The sequence below is a fragment of the Thalassophryne amazonica genome, chromosome 11, assembly GCF_902500255.1.
Source record: "Thalassophryne amazonica chromosome 11, fThaAma1.1, whole genome shotgun sequence".
NCBI lineage: Eukaryota > Metazoa > Chordata > Actinopteri > Batrachoidiformes > Batrachoididae > Thalassophryne > Thalassophryne amazonica.
In genome coordinates, this window is record NC_047113.1 from 3381331 (window position 1) to 3403194 (window position 21864).

Below are 21864 nucleotides of genomic sequence, written 5' to 3' on the forward strand. Positions count from 1 at the left end.
ATGTGGCAGGGTTTGTGTTCACTATTCACTCAACTCAACTTTATTTATAAAGCACTTCCGAATAGCCAAAACTTAAACAAAATGATGTACATGATGGTCATAAAAACAACAAAGCAACCCAACAACAATAAACAAGCAAAACAACTAAAACACAATCAGTCTCATATTGTGTTAAAAGCCAGTGAATAAAAGTGGGTTTTAAGATTGTTTTAAAACAGACGGTGAAGAGACCTGCCTAATGCAACAGAAAATGCTCGATCCCCTCTGAGCGTTCATTTGGACCTCGGTACCTCAAGGCGCAGTTGATCAGCTGAGCAGAGGCAGCGTGCAGGGGCATAGGGGTGAAGCAGCTCAGAGAGGTAGGGCTGGGCCATTTAAAGATTCAAAAACAAATAAAAGAATCTTAAAATGAACTGTAAAATGCACAGGCAGCTAGTGGAGGGAGGCCAGAATAGGTGTAATGTGCTCCCTCTTTCGTACTCCAGTTAGACGAGCGGCAGCGTTATGAACCAACTGGAGATGTGCAAGGGAAGTCTGGCTAACTCCAAAATAAAGTGCATTACAGTAATCCAGCCGAGAGGTGATGGAGGCATGGATTACTGTCTCAAAATGTTGATGTGCGAGAAATGGCTTCATCTTAGTAAACTGCCTAAGGTGAAAGAAACTAGACCTAACTACTGCACTAATTTGGCAATCTAATTTAAAATCACTGTCCATCTTAAAACGCAAATTAGTGACAGTACTCTTCGCATAAGCTGCCAATGGACCCAAATCAATAGGAGAAGGTATACAGGAGCCACTGGGGACAAACACAATCACCTCTGTTTTCTTATTAAAATTTAGGAAATTTAGGGCCATCCAGGCCTTAATATCTTCAAGACATGACAGCAGAGGTTTGAGAGAAAAGTGTAAAAATGTACCTGCTGTGTATGTCATGCCAGAATAGTGATATAACATGCTATCACCATTTATCATCATTCACCTGAGTCTCATGAATGTCACAGATTGCTCTATGAAAATTAATGATGACAACATACACACAATGTAATGCAACTTACTACACCTTAACTAAAGTGACATGAAATATCACCAACTTCCTAAAATCATGGCCCAAGTCATTTGTTGGAAAATATGACTTGATGGCCATGATTTTAGGAAGGTCATGATATACAATGACGTGGCTAAAATTCTTCTCTATTACCCGTGTGTAGAAGGGGTAACTCAGCTGGTACCACAGGCGATTTCTCTAAGACTGCAAGGGAACCTCCCCTTCCCCTAAAATGTCAAAATATTAAATGGTCAAATATGTACAGTTTCTTAACTTTCCACTGACTACAAATGCATTAGAACATGTTCCTTTTGAAGACAAGTTCGTTCAGAATCAGCTACCGATCACAAATTTATTGACTATTTTGTTAACTTCTCATAAATCTTTTTCTCATACAGTCTGTGGTCAATGGATTTGCCTGTAGAAGGCGAGCATCCATTCACTTCAATAGGACTGCCTGGAAAGGTTTTTTTTTTCATTGCCTTGAAACTCGATGGTCATTGGATAAATGCCACAATTCTGTCCCGCCCCTGGACACCAAACATCACTGGGGGTGAATGAAGCTGTGGGCGGGCCTGGACGCTGGACTTCAGCACAATTATTGGAAAATCAGTCAAAAGACTGAATCCCGTTTTGATTGGCAGCTATTTTGACATTTAGATGTGAGAATTCATTTGCACATTTTTACGTATTTATGCATTTATAAATTTATTCCAAAGTGTTTTGTGTGCATTATAAATCAGTCTGTTTTAAAGGTGGACACTGGACATCAAAAAAAAAAAGAAGTAACGCAGCAAACAAAATGAGTCCAAATCTGCAGAAAGACAAGAGAACAGGATGAAACTGGTGATTTTGATGCCAGAAACATTCACAGATCGCAGGCATCAGGTATTAGACACTGTGTGAGAAGATTCAGGTGAGCTACTCTCTGCTTCGTCTTTCAGTAAGTTAGTCTTTAAGGTCATCGCACGTTAATTAACATCCTGCTTTGCAACACAACATCAAAGTATTCATGACTGTAAATCTATCCGGGCACATGTGGGAATAATTACTGGTTGCTGATATGAATTTTATTGATGAAAATTAGTGATGGAGAAACTGAAGCGTTTTGAACCACTGAATTACTATGAAGCAATGGTTCAGTGTTTTGAAGCTTTTGATACAATTAGGTATGGCGACATTTGATGTCCAACCTTTAATATAATATTTGCATGCAACAGTAAAGGGCAAGACGTCATCAAACAGTCAGGCTCTGTTGTGTTTGTTTTAACATAAAGGTTCTATGTGCTCCTTGAAATTTTTGGTGATATTTTTGTTTAAAAACATTAATAATATACTTGTGTTATTGTGTAATTGTGCCATCATAAAATACTGTATGTAATAGAGATATAAATTGTGAAATGCTTGTCCAACTAGGAACTGTTACGACCATTTTACATATATGAATTTACATATAGATAAATTGACCAATTTTATGATGTAAGCTGACAATGAGCTTCCCCTTTTTGAAAGACCAGCAGCTGCCACTGGCTAGTACATATATGTCATAGTACAGTATAGTATGAGGTAATGCTGGACAGGATGTTACAGTAAACCTATTAAAAGAGTACTGGGGAAAAAACCTGTTAAAAGCTGCATAAGAAAACTCATAAAATAGCAGCAATGAGTATATGTGTGCATGTCTGTGAATGTATGAATGCGTGATGATGAGAGGTGAGGTGTGTTTATGTGTGTGTGTGTGTGTGTGTGTGTGTGTGTGTGTGTGTGTGTGTGTGTGTGTGTGTGTGTGTGTGTGTGTCATTAGGGAGGTGGGTTAGGAGTTCAGCAGCTGAACAGGTGGGGGACAAAAGTTGGGTGACAGAAAAAACAAACAAGCCAAACTAACCCATGAAATCACCTCCAGAAAAAAGGTCCAATGACATGTCAGGCACACTACAGAAACACACTACACGTTGCATCAACACGTGCATATGACACATGTAGATGTCCTATGTGTGTGTTTTTATATGGCAGTGTTTCAGCTGCTGCTCAGTCTGTGAAAACATCATGTGTATTGTTTGACTGTTTCTGGACTGTGTGCATTTACTGTGAAATATTTCTGTCACCCAAGCACACCTCGTGTTGTTCTAAAATAGATGAAGAGAAATGATGGTACATAAAGGCATATAAGGGCACCAGCGTTGAGGATCTGTAGCTGCAGTGTCTGAAGGTTCAGACATTGGACTGCAGTAACATCACTGTTTAAATGTGTGTGACTTTCATTACTACAAATCAAATCAATTTTATTTATATAGCACCAAATCACAACAAACAGTCGCCCCAAAGCGCTTTATATTGTAAGGCAAAAGCAATACAATAATTACAGAAAAACCCCAACTGTCAAAACGACCCCCTGTGAGCAAGCACTTGGCGACAGTGGGAAGGAAAACTCCCTTTTAACAGGAAGGAACCTCCAGCAGAACCAGGCTCAGGGAGGGGCAGTCTTCTGCTGGGACTGGTTGGGGCTGAGGGAGAGAACCAGGAAAAAGACATGCTGTGGAGGGGAGCAGAGATCAATCACTAATGATTAAATGCAGAGTGGTGCATACAGAGCAAAAAGAGAAAGAAACACTCAGTGCATCATGGGAACCCCCCAGCAGTCTAAGTCTATAGCAGCATAACTAAGGGATGGTTCAGGGTCACCTGATCCAGCCCTAACTATAAGCTTTAGCAAAAAGGAAAGTTTTAAGCCTAATCTTAAAAGTAGAGAGGGTGTCTGTCTCCCTGATCTGAATTGGGAGCTGGTTCCACAGGAGAGGAGCCTGAAAGCTGAAGGCTCTGCCTCCCATTCTACTCTTAAAAACCCTAGGAACTACAAGTAAGCCTGCAGTCAGAGCGAAGCGCTCTATTGGGGTGATATGGTACTATGAGGTCCCTAAGATGGGACCTGATTATTCAAAACCTTATAAGTAAGAAGAAGAATTTTAAATTCTATTCTGGAATTAACAGGGAGCCAATGAAAAGAAGCCAATATGGGTGAAATATGCTCTCTCCTTCTAGTCCCTGTCAGTATTCTAGCTGTAGCATTTTGAATTAACTGTAAGGATCTGGTTAGACACCATGTTTCTAAGATTTGTGGGGCCAAGTACAATAACTTCAGTTTTATCTGAGTTTAAAAGCAGGAAATTAGAGGTCATCCATGTCTTTATGTCTGTAAGACAATCCTGCAGTTTAGCTAATTGGTGTGTGTCCTCTGGCTTCATGGATAGATAAAGCTGGGTATCATCTGTGTAACAATGAAAATTTAAGCAATGCTGTCTAATAATACTGCCTAAGGGAAGCATGTATAAAGTGAATAAAATCGGTCCTAGCACAGAACCTTATGGAACTCCATAATTAACCTTAGTCCATGAAGAAGACTCCGCATTTACATGAACAAATTGTAATCTATTAGATAAATATGATTCAAACCACCGCAGCGCAGTGCCTTTAATACCTACGGCATGCTCTAATCTCTGTAATAAAATTTTATGGTCAACAGTATCAAAAGCAGCACTGAGGTCTAACAGAACAAGCACAGAGATGAGTCCACTGTCTGAGGCCATAAGAAGATCATTTGTAACCTTCACTAATGCTGTTTCTGTACTATGATGAATTCTAAACCCTGACTGAAACTCTTCAAATAGACCATTCCTCTGCAGATGATCAGTTAGCTGTTTTACAACTATCCTTTCAAGAATTTTTGAGAGAAAAGGAAGGTTGGAGATTGGCCTATAATTAGCTAAGATAGCTGGGTCAAGTGATGGCTTTTTAAGTAATGGTTTAATTACTGCCACCTTAAAAGCCGTGGTACATAGCCAACTAATAAAGATAGATTGACCATATTTAAGATCGAAGCATTAATTAATGGTAGGGCTTCCTTGAGCAGCCTGGTAGGAATGGGGTCTAATAGACATGTTGATGGTTTGGAGGAAGTAACTAATGAAAATAACTCAGAACAATCGGAGAGAAAGAGTCTAACCAAATACCGGCATCACTGAAAGCAATCGAACATAAAGATATGTCTTTGGGATGGTTATGAATAACTTTTTCTCTACTCTTCTCTCTACTACAGCAACAGATGTGGATCAGATGTCAGGCGAGGGCTGCAATATGGACTTTGAAGCGGCAGTCTGAGTTTGTTGATGCACTCTGAATGAACACCACTGCTACTTGTGTAAAATGTGTATGTGGTTATGGCATCTCAGTCAAACAAGTGGGTACTCCCTCCACTGGGTTCAAACAGAGGTTAAAACATGGGACTGATATGTGTCTCTTCACTCCACACTCCACGTTAACCCTGCACGATGCCACTGTAAAGCTTTGGCAAGCTCTCAGGCTACCCAGTTCATGTCGTTATATTATCCACAAATATGACAAGGACAACACCTCATTCACATGTTGGTGGTGTGTGGCAAGTGGTAAACCAGATATTCAACTGTTGTCAATGAGAAAATAACAAAAGATTCCACCACCAATGGTTGTGGGAGTGGAACCTGCACAGGACAAGAGAAGGAGCTGTTGATAGTTATATATTTTCAGCATTTTACAGATTTTTACACTCAACATTTTACACTCGCTCATCACTCCCAGAATCACAGAGAAATTATCTTCAGCTACAGGTTGGCTTGTGTGTGTCGTACGGTGGAGAAAGCATTTGCAATCTTGACTCAAAGGTAATTATTTAGAATATTTATATTGTAATGAATTGGTTAACCAGGTGCATTTTCATTCCTTCTTTTTATGAGTTAGATCATGTATCTGTAAAATTATGTTTATTATAGATGTAACATCTTGTCACAATCATTCAGATGCCCTGTGCGTGATGAAACGCAGTGACACACAAGTGTTTCTGAACAGATTGCACAACGTTCACGATTAGTTTACAAAATCAATGCGTGCCAGAAGTTTTGAACGTTTCAAAATTTTCTTTGCGCACTGGCACGCAGCTGCACACTGTTCACATGCAGTTTGCAACCGTTTACGGCGAGTTTACTCACTGGCAGGCAAGATTGTGTGTCATTACAGGTATCAAACTTGTGCAAGTGTCAAGGCACCTTAAGAAGTCATTTTCTACCTTCTTCACTGGAGAAACAGGGGTTTCAAAACAGTCTAATTAATAAAAAATGAATAAAATTTTGTCAGTTGATGTATCAGAAATTCACTGCATTTGATACTAATGTGTTACACCATTCTTGCAGGAGCGTTGAATGTCAGAAACTTTGATTCTCATCACCTTTCAATCTTTAAGCCAGGAGAGATAGTGAATCAGCGTTTGTTCAGGGAAACGAGAAAGGGCAGAAATAGATCCTGAGTCATCTTAGCCTCTAAACAACGACTGCATAGTTTCTTGTATCCACCCATTTAACTGAAGTGACTGCCTCTCACGTCTTTCCAGCAGTGCCAAAAACATATTCTGCTAGTTCTAAGAAAAGGGCTTCTTTTCTAAACAATACATTCAGGTGCCTAATTTAAAATACATTTTTTTCACCTCACCACTGCCACATGTTTGAATGAAAACCACAAGATGTTCAGCTTTCTGATGAGCTGCGTGTCTCACTTTGCTGCTGCTGATGATGAGGCCAACTGATTCAGAAAAGAAACTTGATTTCCATGTCAAAGTAGATAAGGACTGAATGACTTCAAGAATGTTTAATCTAGACTGTTGTGTGAGTCAAGATCAATTAACTCCTGATCATCTCATGTGAGAAGGGAATGAAATGCAGCGATAATCTTTGTCCACAAAACTAGTGCATATGCCGATGGCTCATAACATCTCTCGCAAAAACAAGTATAAACACTTTTATGCTGCAGGTTCCATAACTGGACAAGAAGAAGAAAAAGACGGGTGTTGGCATAAGAGAAAGTTAACACAAGCAAGATTCAGCATGTCATGTGTGTAACTGAGTGAATATTTTATCCCCTAAACATATTTATAAGGAGGCAGAGGAGAGCCTATTATGAAGGTCCAAAAGCTTGGAATTTTCTTCCAACCTGGTCATGAGTCATTTGTCTGTTGTTTCCTATTCTGAAATATGATGTCACCATCTCGTTTCTGAACACCATGTTATTGTCTGGAACACTGTTGGACATGTCCTCATTGTGGTGGGCGTTGCCTCATGTGACACCACCTTAAAGCCTTTTTCTCACTGTTGTGATACTTCAAGTCACAGTTTTTGTTTGCATCCGTAGGGTCAAATATAAGAAGGCGACTGTGTGTTTAAACAGAGTGGCAGGAAGTTTCAAGCGGTCTTCTGTCAGTTCTTGGCACTGATGGTCACACATGGCCGTGTCTGACTCATGTTGGGGGAGGCCTCACAGAGCGAGTCTAACCAAATACTAGAATGCGGCAGAAGGCAGGAGTGGTGGCCAAGCGATCCACCTTGGATCTGCTGTGGCAACCCCGAGTCAAACAGGGGAGAAGCCAAAGGGACTTTAATTCTAGAATATGGCAGATGGTGCACCTTAATCACATGTTCAGCTAGTAGTCAATGCTAAGAATAAAGTGTCACTGTAGAGTAGTAAGATAGACAGATTGATCTTTATCATAGCGTATCATAGGTGTCATAGCGGGTTCTACTCCGAAACTCTGTTGGAGCAATTCAATTTGAAGCATTAAAAAAATAAAGAAATTAAAATATATCTATGCCAACCTACGCAACTCAAACACATCTTGCCCATACCCATGAGGGCATAACAGTAAAATATATAATAAATAGTCTAAAATATATGGATGAAGAAAAGGCACGCCTGTTAGTGCACAGAGATTTTGAATGCACTGGGTGCTGATGCTGTGATTTCTGCAGCCTGGTCATGTTCAACCCCTACTAGATTCAGCACACGGCTACAGTGGATTCAAGTTACAATATTCAAACTTTTAAAAACTGGTTTCTTTTCTCTTTCCAATGAGGCTACAAATTCACCTTTGGCTGTTTTTGATTTATTCATTTTTTTTTTTTTTGAGTATTACTGAAAACTAAGGAATAAATTTTCAATAATGTTGTAGGGTTTTGCAAAAATAAGACAAGGATTTCATAAATTAGGAATTCATGAAACGATTTGGTTGCTTGACTGAAATCAAGCCAGTACAACACCGGAAAATTTGTATAATTAAGCAGTTGATTTGGCAGGTTTTCCATCCAAGTTCTTAGCTCAATGGGAGATGACATGTTAGCAAAACTATGAATTATGTAGCAACACATCTTTGAACTAAAAATGACAAATTAGCATGAATGATCTATAAATAAAGATAGGTGTGAAAAATGCTGTGGCAAAAAGAAAAAAAAAACCAGGACAGACAGAAGCAGCAATTATCACACTCACACTTTTCTGAGGAGCTTCTTGTGGCATTCTGAGGATGATGCCAGTCTTCATGCTGAAATTAATAACTACGTATGTATGTGTGCACACAGCAGACAATATTTCCTTGACAAATTTGGTTTCTAAACTTACACTAATTTATCATTTTTAGCCATGTTAGGGAGAGAATTCGGCCTCGGCATGGAAACTAACACAAATAACCTGAGCGAGCACATGCAGCTGCAATGGGATGAAGATATGTCAGCTGAAAGAATGAAGAGGTCAATGGATGCCAGCAGACCAGGCCCAGCATGATTTAATCAATTAGACTATTAAAAATAAACAAATAAAAAAATGACTAATTACTGAAACAACAGCAGTGACTAACCACTCGATTTACCTTTGCTCCTGAAGGCAGGGCTTATGAGGACCAAAGGCGTATTGACTTCTGCCTCTGAGGAGCCTCCATGGCTGCCAGTCTCCGACATGCCGTGGTCTCCACACAGAACCAGCAAATAGGGTAAGGATTCCTCTGCCTCCTGAGAGAAGCAAACACCAAGGTTAATGAACTCCTACTATCTGAAGAGGCGTGGGAGGGCAAAATTCAAAGCTGTGATGTGAATAATTCAAACCTGGTACCATATGCTTCCTGTGTCCACAGCCAAAATGGAAAACAAGTCCGGTTTGGACAAACAGATAAACAAGATACAGTCACGACAACCAGACTAATACACTATCTCACAATATATTTATGATGTTTCTTATTATGCCACAAATGTGTGAACAACAAGCAGGAAAGCGACATAATTAAAGGAATTTAATACAAGAACAGTTACCAAATGTAGAAAGGAGTCTCCCTTGTGGGTCATTCTATGTGAAATCACCCAAAGTCTCCCGGATCACCCCTCAGCCCTGTTTCACCAATTTGATATGTTATTCCTGTTACAGAGTTACAGTGAAATGCCAAATATTAGGTCTGTATCTTGAAAAGTTTTAAAGTTACAGCCCTAGGAATTTTTAGTGACTTTTTCACATTTTGCAAAAGCAGTGTTTGTACCAACTTTGTACCCCTGTCACACATAGCCAGAATCACAGAGAATGGTGTCAGAATTAAGAATCAGAGCACAACCAAAACGTGTCGGATTTCAGTTCCAAAACATCTGTGGAAATCGACACAGCCTCGAGTTTGATGCACATGTTCAAAACCCTCCGGGCGCTGTTGAGATGGGACACCTATCTGATGGTGGTCCATATGTAATCTGAGAACCATCTGACCGTAATTTACATATTCCAATGGCAGCAAAACAGGACCCGAAATGATTTGAGTGCATACGAGGGAACCTCGAGATGGGTCTGGCAACGGTATGCCTGCCGGTATGACCTGCACGTGCCATATAATAATGTCCACACCCCACCCCCCAGAGCACAAAGGAACTGTTAAAATGTATGTGGCATGCTTCATCATGCTAATAATTATGAATTATTATCATGTACAGTAAACGTGAACAGTGGCTATCAAACCGCAAATCTGAACAGGCTGTTATATCCACAACAGACCTGACAGTACAGATATTTGTCCATTCCTTCCCATGGACTATTGTCTCCATCCTAACACGGGCAGCGGCCCCTCTCCGTGGTGCGCAGTAACACGTCATTACACGGGTCAAGCTCAGAGCTGGACGGATCTCATGCTGTAATAAGTGATCACCTTCTAACTGTGTAGGAGATATGAGATGGAACTGTTGTGCCAGGCCATGACAGCATTAATAAACATGAATCTCACCTCCAACAGTGATCCAGGAGTGTTTCACAGCACGGACGTGAAGCTGGGACCACAGCCGGTGGTTAAAATCCTCTCACCCAAAATAAAAAGTTCATCCAGTGTGATAATCCAACCATCACGGTGTTCAGAGTTGCGTTGTGCTCCTGAAGTGAGCAAACAAGAAAAAAGAAAGTTCCCTGGAAAGGCTCCGTCTGACAGGGGGACAACATGGCCAACTGCCAACAAAATTTGAGCGAAGCTGTCCAGTTGCACGTGCACGCCGCGCGCGCTTAGTGGCCCATGCAGTGTTATACATACACACACACACTGCTGAGTGATAATTGCAGCCCCATGTGTGTGCCACGCACACATGCAAGCTGCGCACTCGCACACACGTGCACGTGAGGAGCACACCGCTCCAGTCCCGTGTTTGCCATCCAGACGTTTGGACATTGGACAGTCTGCAGCGCCTTTTATGGCTGTCTGACAGCAGTCTGTATCATCTATCTGTTGTCTACGTACACTTTGGATGCCATCATACAGGTGTGGACAAGGTACTCCGGATACATTCTGACAAGGCTGGTGTATAATAAATGTTATTGTGCTGTTTTGCACCTGTCTTAACGTAACCCTGAGAATGTATTTGTTATTTAATTTTGTTTTAGCACTCTGGGGTCAGTCTGAACTGGGAGCGAAGAGCTGGATGTACTTGTTATTATTACACTGATAGCACGACTTTGTTTTTGTAGCCACTAACCACTGGGAGTGAAGCATGCTGGGATCATTCTGAACTGGGAGTGAAGAACTGCTTTTATTATAGAGAAAATAACTTTCAGATGCCTGTTGATTAAAGAAATTATGTGCGCCAGGGAGGTTGAGTTGGCCACTCACCCTCCCTTCGCGGACACACTAGAAAAGAGGGAGTAGAACCATGCTTCAACAGAGTCTGCTGCGGGTTAACGTACGAACGCCCAGCCGGTTGACAGGCGCACTCTGCTGAAGGTGTTGGCTCTCCACCTTAAAGGCGTCACGGTAAGAGAAAAATGCGCTGCAACCACTTGTGTTTGATGTAACTGCTTTTGTGGGGAATAAATATACGCCTTTTTATTCTAGCAAAATGCAGTCTGTGTGATCATTTCTGTGTGCCGATCTGACCGAACCTTGTGTTTCAAAACATTTTTGGCGTTGTCGGCAGGATACGGTTACGCTCAGACTACACACAGAAATGTCTTGCTTTAGATTGGGAAAGAGAGATGCGGAGGTGGCATCTCAACAGGAAGAAGTGGTCCCTGGGTGGGATGGGATCACTTCTAAAGAAATAGGCCAGCTTCTACGGCGACGTGGGGGACGCCCTGGGTCGTGGACTGGAGCAATTCCCACCGCGACTCCGCCAGTTTTATGTGAGATGTTAAAACGGGTGGAGGTTAAAGATAAAGCTCCATTGGGAGGAATTAGTGAAATGATGTGGATTTGTGCAGAAGCCTGGAAAGAGCGGGTTTTAACTTTAGATACAGTCCGCTCATCAGAATGTGCTAAATCACAAAAGGTGACAAGATTAGAACAAGTGAAGCAATTGGAAATTCAAGCCGAAGAAATAGACGGTGTACCAACTTCCGTCTTGGCTGAAAAATGTAAACAAAAAGGACTGAAAGTGACTTGTGTGTCAAGGATGCGCCCTGATATGTTTGAATTGGCCTCATTGTTGAAAGAAATTGTGCAGGGAGAAAAGAAAGGAGTGAAACCTAGTGCCCCTCCCCTACAGGAGGAGGAGGAGGAGGACTCTGATGATGATCTGGTGCAAATAGCTGCAGTCCGGAAAGGAAAGAAAGACAAAAAGAAGGGGAAAAATAAAGAAAGGCGTTCTTGGAGCTTTGACCCTTGCAAGGAAGATTAGGATGATGGTCAAACTCTTGTGGCACACCGAGAATTAAAACAATGGTTCACAAGTGATATTAGACCTCATGTGTGATTGGAAATATTTTGGAAAAAAAAAATCAGTTCAAGTCACCTCGGCTTTAGTGGACACAGGAGCGGAGGCCTCATTGATTCATGGAAATCCAGAGAAAATGAAGGGACCTATAGTTCCCTTAACTGGGTTAGGTGGACAATTGGTGTATGGAAAAAATATATCGATACCGCTTAAAATTGGAAATATGCCAATTAAAGTGTACACTGTAATAGTGACTCCAATTAATGAATGGATAATTGGCATGGATATTTTAGCTGGAATGACTTTGCATTTAGAACAGGGTAAATTTCAATTTGGGATAGCAAACGTAAGAATGATTCTGGTGGGAAAAGTAAAAATGAAACCTTTTCCCATTCCTGAGGCTACATGTGTGATTAATCAGAAACAATATCGTATTCCTGGAGGACAAGCAGAAATTACTGCAACCATAAAAGACTACTTGGAGGCAGGAGTTTTGAAACCAGTGACAACAAAATGGAATAATCCATTGTGGCCAGTCCGTAAATCGGATGGTACATGGAGAATGACTGTAGACTTTAGAGGTCTAAATAAACATACACCGGCTTTGACTTCAGCTGTACCTGATGCTGTGAGTATAATTGAACAAGTGCAACATCATAGTGGTACGTGGTATGCTGTTATAGATTTGGCCAATGCATTCTTTACCATACCAATCCCAGAGGATAGGATGGAACAGTTTGCATTTACGTGGGAAGGACGGCAATATACATTCACAAGATTGCCACAAGGATATTTACACAGTCCCACTATTTGTCATAGAGTGGTGGCGGAGCATTTGGAACAGTTCCAGGTTCCAATGAGAATGATGATCTCACATTACATTGATGACATTATGCTTCAAGAAGATACAGAAGCAGAAGTAGTGGAATATCTACCGAAATTAGTGACTCATATGAAATCATTTGGCTGGGAAATTAATCCAGCAAAGATTCAGGGACCAGCTCAAACAGTGAAATTCTTAGGAATAGTTTGGAATAAAGGAGAGAGGGAAATCACACAAAAAGCTAAAGAGAAAATAGCTAACTTTCCAGTACCTCACAGTAAGACAGATGCACAACGATATATTGGTTTATTTGGATTTTGTAGACATCATATTCCACATTTAGGACAGATTTTGCAGCCTTTATATCGATGCACTAGAAAGAAAGAAGAGTTTGTATGGGGAGAGGAACAACAATGCTCATTTGATATGGCAAAGGAAGCCATACAGCAGGCTGTGTCCTTAGGAAAAATGCAATCAGGACCAGTAGAACTTCAAGTGTCTGCTCTAAATGATTATGCTAATTGGAGCTTATGGCAAAAACAAAACAGGATACGAAAACCTTTAGGATTCTGGTCGAGAAAACTCCCGGACGCAGGTATGCGTTATACACCTTTTGAAAAACAGCTTTTAGCATGCTATTGGGCGTTGATTGAAACTGAATCACAAACGGTGGGACATGAAGTAATGATGAGGACACAGATACCTATTCTCTCATGGGTGATGAGTAATCCCACCACTCACCGAATAGGGACAGCTTAGGAGGCTAGTGTGATAAAATGGAAATGGTATGTGTCAGAGCGTGTAAAACCAGGTGAAAAAGGGGTGTCATTGCTGCATGAACAAGTAGCTGATGCTCCTGAGGAAGATGAGGAACCTTTTGAAGTTCAACCATTGGAGGAATTTCCTGTTAAAGCAGGAAAAAGGTGGGATGATTTGTCAGATGATGAGAAAAGTCGAGCTTGGTTCACTGATGGTTCCTGTCAATATCAAGCAGGAAAAAGGCGATGGAAAGCAGGAGCTTTTAACCCACAATTAGGTCAGTCTCTGGAAGAATTAGGAGAAGGAAAAAGCAGTCAGTGGGCGGAGTTGAAGGCCGTGCATATGGTGGTCATGCAGGGAGGACCACAGGGCCTCCATATTTATACAGACTCATGGTCAGTGACCCAAGGACTACTTACTTGGATGCCTACATGGCATGCCACTAATTGGAAAATACATTCTAAAGAAGTTTGGGGAAGAGAATTGTGGGAAGACATTTGGGAAAAGGCTAAAACAATTCCTATTACTGTGATGCATGTAGATGCACACACTAATGGACAAGACTCAGAAGCTTTATATAATAAAGCTGCAGATCAATTAGTAAGAGTAATGATTGAATTAAGACAATCCAGCCCAGGATTGGCTAGATGGGCTCATGTCAAAGCAGGACATTGGGGGGTTCAAGGTACCCTAAAATGGGCCAGAGATCGAGGTATTGATCTAAAATTGGATGATGTGAAAACAGCAATCACTGAGTGTGAACAATGTCAACACCACCGGAAGGGTGTTCCTCAACATTTGCATGGGCAGTTAAATCGTGGAAAAAGTCCTGGTCAAATTTGGCAGTTAGATTTTATTGGACCACTGCCCATGTCTAAGGGATGTAGACATGCATGCACTGCTGTAGATACATTTTCTGGGGTCTTGGTAGTGCATCCATGTAAATTTGCAAATCAAATGGCCACACTTAAGTGTTTGAAAATAATACAGCAGTATTATGGTTTGCCAGTACTCATTTTACAGGAAATAAAGTGAAAGAGTGGGCCCAAGAACATCATGTTGAATGGATTTATCATATTCCCTATTACCCGCAAGCGGCGGGGTTAATAGAGCGAATGAACGGGCTTCTTAAAGAGACCCTACGGAAGCTGTCAAAAGATCGCACTATGCGACATTGGAAACAGGACTTGACTACTGCTGTGGATCAGCTGAACAATCGACCTTTAGGGTCGGGATCCACACCCTTGATAAGAATGATTTCAGGAGAAATGATAGAGCATACTACAGAAAGCATCAAAATGTGGAAAATTGATCCACAAGCGGAACTACCTGTCAGAGCAACTCCAGGCTCAGCAGGACTAGACTTAAGAACATTGACTACTGTCACATTGGTACCTGATCAAATTCAAGTGGTAAAAACAGGGCTAGGCCTACAGTGTCCGAAGGGCACATATGGGCACATCCTGCCACGCAGTGGTCTATCACTTAAAGGGCTGACTATTCAGGCCGGAGTGATAGATGCAGATTATCAAGGTGAGATTGGAGTGGTTTGTCGATTATTTGGAGAACAACCCCTGATATTGAACAAAGGGGACAAAATTGCTAATAATTAAACCCTGTGAAATGGGGTTGGTACAGGAGATACCAAAACCCGTAGTAATAACTACACGAGGAACACAAGGTTTTGGTTCCTCAGATCAAGCAGGTGCCAAAGTTTGGGTGAAACAACCTAACGGACCGCCTAAGGCGGCAGAAATTATAGCTCAAGGGAATGATGCAACTGTTAGTATACTCTATCAGGGTGAAGAAAAATGGATAAATGTGCCTGTATCAAAGTGTTATGTAAGAGAAGACTAATCTTGTCATTCTACCCGTAGTTACACTTGTGTTGTCTAGGCTCGGATTGATGCCCTGCTGGGAGTTGCTGATCGGGCGATCGAGGACCACAAGAGGCGGGCGTCGCTATGGCAACCAGTGGAAGCCCCGGGATTGGAGGTGTCGGCTGCTGGGTCATACTCCGCCTTGTAGGTGGTGCCATGGTCTCCGGTTGTTGGGGAATGACGGAAGGACATCAAGTGAGAGAAGTCCAACCACGAGTGGAGCTCGTCTGGAGAAATCTCACTAAAACAAGTCAACAGGACAATTTTACTTGTGCCACAAGCAACAGTGAAGACAAAGGTATATTGGCAAGTTACCTTTCCAAAAATTCCAATTTGCAGAAGACGTCGAAGGGCGTGGTATGACACTCTATTAGGAGGAACAGGAACTGTCCTGGGGGTGTCGAATACAGTAGATAATGAGGTAACCAGAACAATGTTATCAAACACTGGGAAATACTCGTCCCAAGTAGTTCATCAGGTTGGAGAGTGGATGCCCACAGCATTGGTAGGACTAATTTGTGGCAAAAGAATTTCAAATGGCAATTGGCATTATGGAATGAAACATTTAATATATCATATGGGAAATTGGACAGCATGTGCTATACAAACTCTTCATGCTGAAGCTCAAAGAGAAAGATTTCAGCGTATAGTTACAACGGGGAACTATCATGATTGGAGAAAGATTTGGAATATATGGTTAAAGTTACATCCAGAATTTAACAGTCTGTACTGGACATTGGACCCAGTACAATGTGACACAACCAAAGGTTGTTTGTAAATATCAAGTGTTACCTGTGATAACGGCTAATAGTTATTGGTTCTTGCATATGGATGGAGAGTGGTTAGAACCAAAAACTAATACAACTTTTGATACCAAAATGTGTGACAAAACAGATAAAGGTATGGCCTGTGTGCTGCAAACGGGATATGCCAATCCATGTCTAACCGACTCAGAGGTCGTACTTTGTGACTGGACAAGGGAAACACCAAGAGAAATGTTGTGGCAGATCGGCCCACATGCTCTGTGTGTTGCAACAATGAGAAACAATTCACAAGTACCTTCGGTTCCGTTTACTGGCTGCCTGAACAATGTGCACTTATGGCATTGGGGAGACCGGACGTATCGTTTGACTAATTATTCTGTATGAAGTCGGCTGCCTTCGGTACAATGGGATGTATTGCATTCCCCATGGAGTCTTTACCTGGAGCGTTTCAAATGCGCAATGGAACAATCTACGGAAATTCAGCAATTAATAGAGTCACATACGTCCAACATCTCCAGTCTCATGGTGTCTACATTGATAGCTAGTGACCGGGTAAAACATGTGGCAAAATTAGTACAGCAAGCATCAGCACATCATTGGTGGGATATCTTTTCAGGGATGTCTGTCACTGCCAGGAGTACCTTAGTGCCACCTTTGATACTATTAATTACAGCAATATGTGTGATGACTTTTTGTAACACTTTTACATGTATCTATGTTACGTTTAAGGCGAGAGGTGGAATGGGTAATATTTCAACGAATGCGATGAAATTGACACTGTTAATTCATGATCCTTTTGGAGTAAACCAATATAATGTTACATTAGACCCCACAACATCGGGTTTTGTATATCAATCAATCAATCAATTTTTTTTTTATATAGCGCCAAATCACAACAAACAGTTGCCCCAAGGCGCTTTATATTGTAAGGCAAGGCCATACAATAATGATGTAAAACCCCAACGGTCAAAACGACCCCCTGTGAGCAAGCACTTGGCTACAGTGGGAAGGAAAAACTCCCTTTTAACAGGAAGAAACCTCCAGCAGAACCAGGCTCAGGGAGGGGCAGTCTTCTGCTGGGACTGGTTGGGGCTGAGGGAGAGAACCAGGAAAAAGATATGCTGTGGAGGGGAGCAGAGATCGATCACTAATGATTAAATGCAGAGTGGTGCATACAGAGCAAAAAGAGAAAGAAACAGTGCATCATGGGAACCCCCCAGCAGTCTACGTCTATAGCAGCATAACTAAGGGATGGTTCAGGGTCACCTGATCCAGCCCTAACTATAAGCTTTAGCAAAAAGGAAAGTTTTAAGCCTAATCTTAAAAGTAGAGAGGGTGTCTGTCTCCCTGATCTGAATTGGGAGCTGGTTCCACAGGAGAGGAGCCTGAAAGCTGAAGGCTCTGCCTCCCATTCTACTCTTACAAACCCTAGGAACTACAAGTAAGCCTGCAGTCTGAGAGCGAAGCGCTCTATTGGGGTGATATGGTACTACGAGGTCCCTAAGATAAGATGGGACCTGATTATTCAAAACCTTATAAGTAAGAAGAAGAATTTTAAATTCTATTCTAGAATTAACAGGAAGCCAATGAAGAGAGGCCAATACGGGTGAGATATGCTCTCTCCTTCTAGTCCCCGTCAGCACTCTAGCTGCAGCATTTTGAATTAACTGAAGGCTTTTTAGGGAACTTTTAGGACAACCTGATAATAATGAATTACAATAGTCCAGCCTAGAGGAAATAAATGCATGAATTAGTTTTTCAGCATCACTCTGAGACAAGACCTTTCTGATTTTAGAGATATTGCGTAAATGCAAAAAAGCAGTCCTACATATTTGTTTAATATGCGCTTTGAATGACATATCCTGATCAAAAATGACTCCAAGATTTCTCACAGTATTACTAGAGGTCAGGGTAATGCCATCCAGAGTAAGGATCTGGTTAGACACCATGTTTCTAAGATTTGTGGGGCCAAGTACAATAACTTCAGTTTTATCTGAGTTTAAAAGCAGGAAATTAGAGGTCATCCATGTCTTTATGTCTGTAAGACAATCCTGCAGTTTAGCTAATTGGTGTGTGTCCTCTGGCTTCATGGATAGATAAAGCTGGGTATCATCTGCGTAACAATGAAAATTTAAGCAATACCGTCTAATAATACTGCCTAAGGGAAGCATATATAAAGTGAATAAAATTGGTCCTAGCACAGAACCTTGTGGAACTCCATAATTAACTTTAGTCTGTGAAGAAGATTCCCCATTTACATGAACAAATTGTAATCTATTAGACAAATATGATTCAAACCACCGCAGCGCAGTGCCTTTAATACCTATGGCATGCTCTAATCTCTGTAATAAAATTTTATGGTCAACAGTATCAAAAGCAGCACTGAGGTCTAACAGAACAAGCACAGAGATGAGTCCACTGTCCGAGGCCATAAGAAGATCATTTGTAACCTTCACTAATGCTGTTTCTGTACTATGATGAATTCTAAAACCTGACTGAAACTCTTCAAATAGACCATTCCTCTGCAGATGATCAGTTAGCTGTTTTACAACTACCCTTTCAAGAATTTTTGAGAGAAAAGGGACAGGTATAATCATGACTATATTACTCAAAATTTTGTTTGTGAATCACTAGAAGAAATGTGGGAAATGCTATGGCAGGACATAATCGTTGGAATAGGCTGGAGCCCAGCCTTACCTGAATCTGTTGGTGGTTACATAAATTGACTGGTGCAAAACACCAAGAGTGGAATGTATAATAAATGTTATTGTGCTGTTTTGCACCTGTCTTAACGTAACCCTGAGAATGTATTTGTTATTTAATTTTGTTTTAGCACTCTGGGGTCAGTCTGAACTGGGAGCGAAGAGCTGGATGTACTTGTTATTATTACACTGATAGCACGACTTTGTTTTTGTAGCCACTAACGACTGGGAGTGAAGCATGCTGGGATCATTCTGAACTGGGAGTGAAGAACTGCTTTTATTATAGAGAAAATAACTTTCAGATGCCTGTTGATTAAAGAAATTATGTGCGCCAGGGAGGTTGAGTTGGCCACTCACCCTCCCTTCGCGGACACACTAGAAAAGAGGGAGTAGAACCATGCTTCAACAGAGTCTGCTGCGGGTTAACGTACGAACGCCCAGCCGGTTGACAGGCGCACTCTGCTGAAGGTGTTGGCTCTCCACCTTAAAGGCGTCACGGTAAGAGAAAAATGCGCTGCAACCACTTGTGTTTGATGTAACTGCTTTTGTGGGGAATAAATATACGCCTTTTTATTCTAGCAAAATGCAGTCTGTGTGATCATTTCTGTGTGCCGATCTGACCGAACCTTGTGTTTCAAAACAGCTGGCCACGCCTCTTTTCCTCTCAATTGCATCGGATTATGGGAATATTTGGCCTGAAAAGTAGCAAGCCCAAAATTTGATGTCGTTCATATGCCCGATTGCTCAAAAATCAAAGAAATACAGTAGCTAGGGCAGTCTAATTTTTTTTGCACCATGATTTATGAAGTGTTGGAGCATATCTGTACAGTCACATCATAAATCATGTTGTTTGGAGCAAATTCCATAGCCATTAGACCCCCGTCACACATAGCATGAATGAGGCCGAATGGCGTCAAAATGACAAATCAGCCCACATCCGAAAAGTGTCGAGCTGCAGTCTGAAAACATCGAACAGCAGTCTCACAGCAGTCGACATAAGCCAGCACATTCATAGAGCGCACATCAGCTGGCGCCGATGTTTTACATATGTGCAAAACACTTGTGGTGCAGTCCAGATGGGGCACCCATCGAATGGCAGTCAATGTGCAGTGTGAGCACAATCCCACTGCAATCTACATATTCGTATAGCATCACAACAGCATTCGGAACAATCCGATCATGTTCAGAGGAACCCTGACATAGATCGAGGGCATCATATCCTGCCGGGAAGTCCCGCTTCTGCCACGTATGTGCACCTCCACTGGATCCTGTTCAGAGAACGCAAAGGAAATGTTGATAGGCAACATGTACGTGGCACACATCCATCATGTGAAGTTTGAAATTACCTTGGGCTAACTTTCTGCAGAGTGGGCAAATTGAATCAGGAAGGAAGGCAGGAAGATTACACCACACTAGATCAACCAAAATCAGCTAATTAGTTATTAATGTCAAAAGTTGGTACAAAACACCATTTTTGCAAAATGGGAAAATTCACTAACATTTCCTAGGGCTGTAAGGAAGCTTAAACTCAACACCATATTTGCTACACATCATCTTGAGATATGTAAGAATATCTGGTAAAATATGAATTTGATGTTCAATTACCCTCAATGCCATCTGGGGTGCAGAAAATGGGCATATTTTGAAGCTCGTTCAAAATTAGCAGATGTCTAACAACCTGATTTATGATTTGACTATAGATATGCTCTAACACATCATAAATCATGGTGCAAAAAATTAGACTGCTATAGCTCCTGTATTTCTCTGATTTTTGAGCAATCAGAAATATAAAGAATATGTCTAATTTTAGACTTGTCCCATTTTCAGGCCTTCGTAAAAAGCAGAAGCCACCAGACAGACCAAACATGACTCAATTTTACCACTCTACACCTAATTTGAACCCTAAGTGAGCAGTTTCACATCTTTGAATCTTATAGCGAGTGAGTTGATGTCTGTTTTCGCAACATGTGAAAGATACACAAAAATTTGCTAGGGCTGTAAGGAAACTTTAAACTCTGCACCATATTTGCTACATATCATCTTGAGATATGTAAGAATGTGAGCAGTCGTGGGTCCAAATGGCAGCCGCCTGCTCGAACGCGTGTGCTGACGGACAACATACCGGTTATCTGACTGCTGAGGGAGCAACTCCTTCTACCAGTAATGTCACAAAAAAGAAGCACAATTCCTACACTGTTGAGACAAAGCTGCAAGCTGTTACGTTACTGAAAAAAGGAAGGTACGTACATCTTAAAATTAAGTGATTATTGTCATAAAATGAAGCAAAGGAAGCACAACGTTACAGATCTATTTCTTCAGCTCTGAACAAAAACAAATAAATTTGCCATAAAATATTACAGCCCCATTAACTTGTGCACGACGTTAATGGGGCTCACCTGTCAAGCTGCTCCTGGAAGTGCCAAGGTCAAAAAGGAAGCTCTGTCATTACTCCCAAATTGTAGAATAGCTTGCCTCTGGGTGTGAGGGAGGCACCTTCATTGGTTATAAGTTATAAGTTCATTTAAAAACTTGTTTTTTTTTCCTCTGGTCTTTGACACCAACGAGACTTAATTTGATCATTTGATCATTTTAATTTAGTTTTATTTTGTGGTTCGTGTTTTTATTGTTATTTTATCTTAATCTGTGTTATCCTTGTAGTGTTTAGCACCTTGTTTCAGCAGTGGCTGTTTTAAGGTGCTTTATAAATAAAATTGGTATAGTAAGTTATGGACCCCAAAAAATGTGGACCCCTGTATAAACGTCAAAATTATCCGCCCTCTTCACTGACCTGCAGCAGCCAGAGGAGGACGAAAAAGATCTTGAACCCACTCCAGATGAAGAAATCATCACCATCCAGGAAGGAATCATGTTTCAAATGT

At 41.2% G+C, this 21864-nt stretch overlaps 1 protein-coding gene across 1 annotated transcript in view; it reads right to left on the reverse strand.

Annotated features, from left to right (window-relative positions):
- Nucleotides 1-21864, reverse strand: part of pigg (phosphatidylinositol glycan anchor biosynthesis class G) — a 345004-nt gene that overhangs the window by 205739 nt on the left and 117401 nt on the right. Inside the window, exon 5 of the mRNA XM_034181167.1 lies at nt 8766-8904. Coding sequence (XP_034037058.1) covers nt 8766-8904 — 139 coding nt within the window. The remainder of the gene's footprint in view (nt 1-8765; nt 8905-21864) is intronic.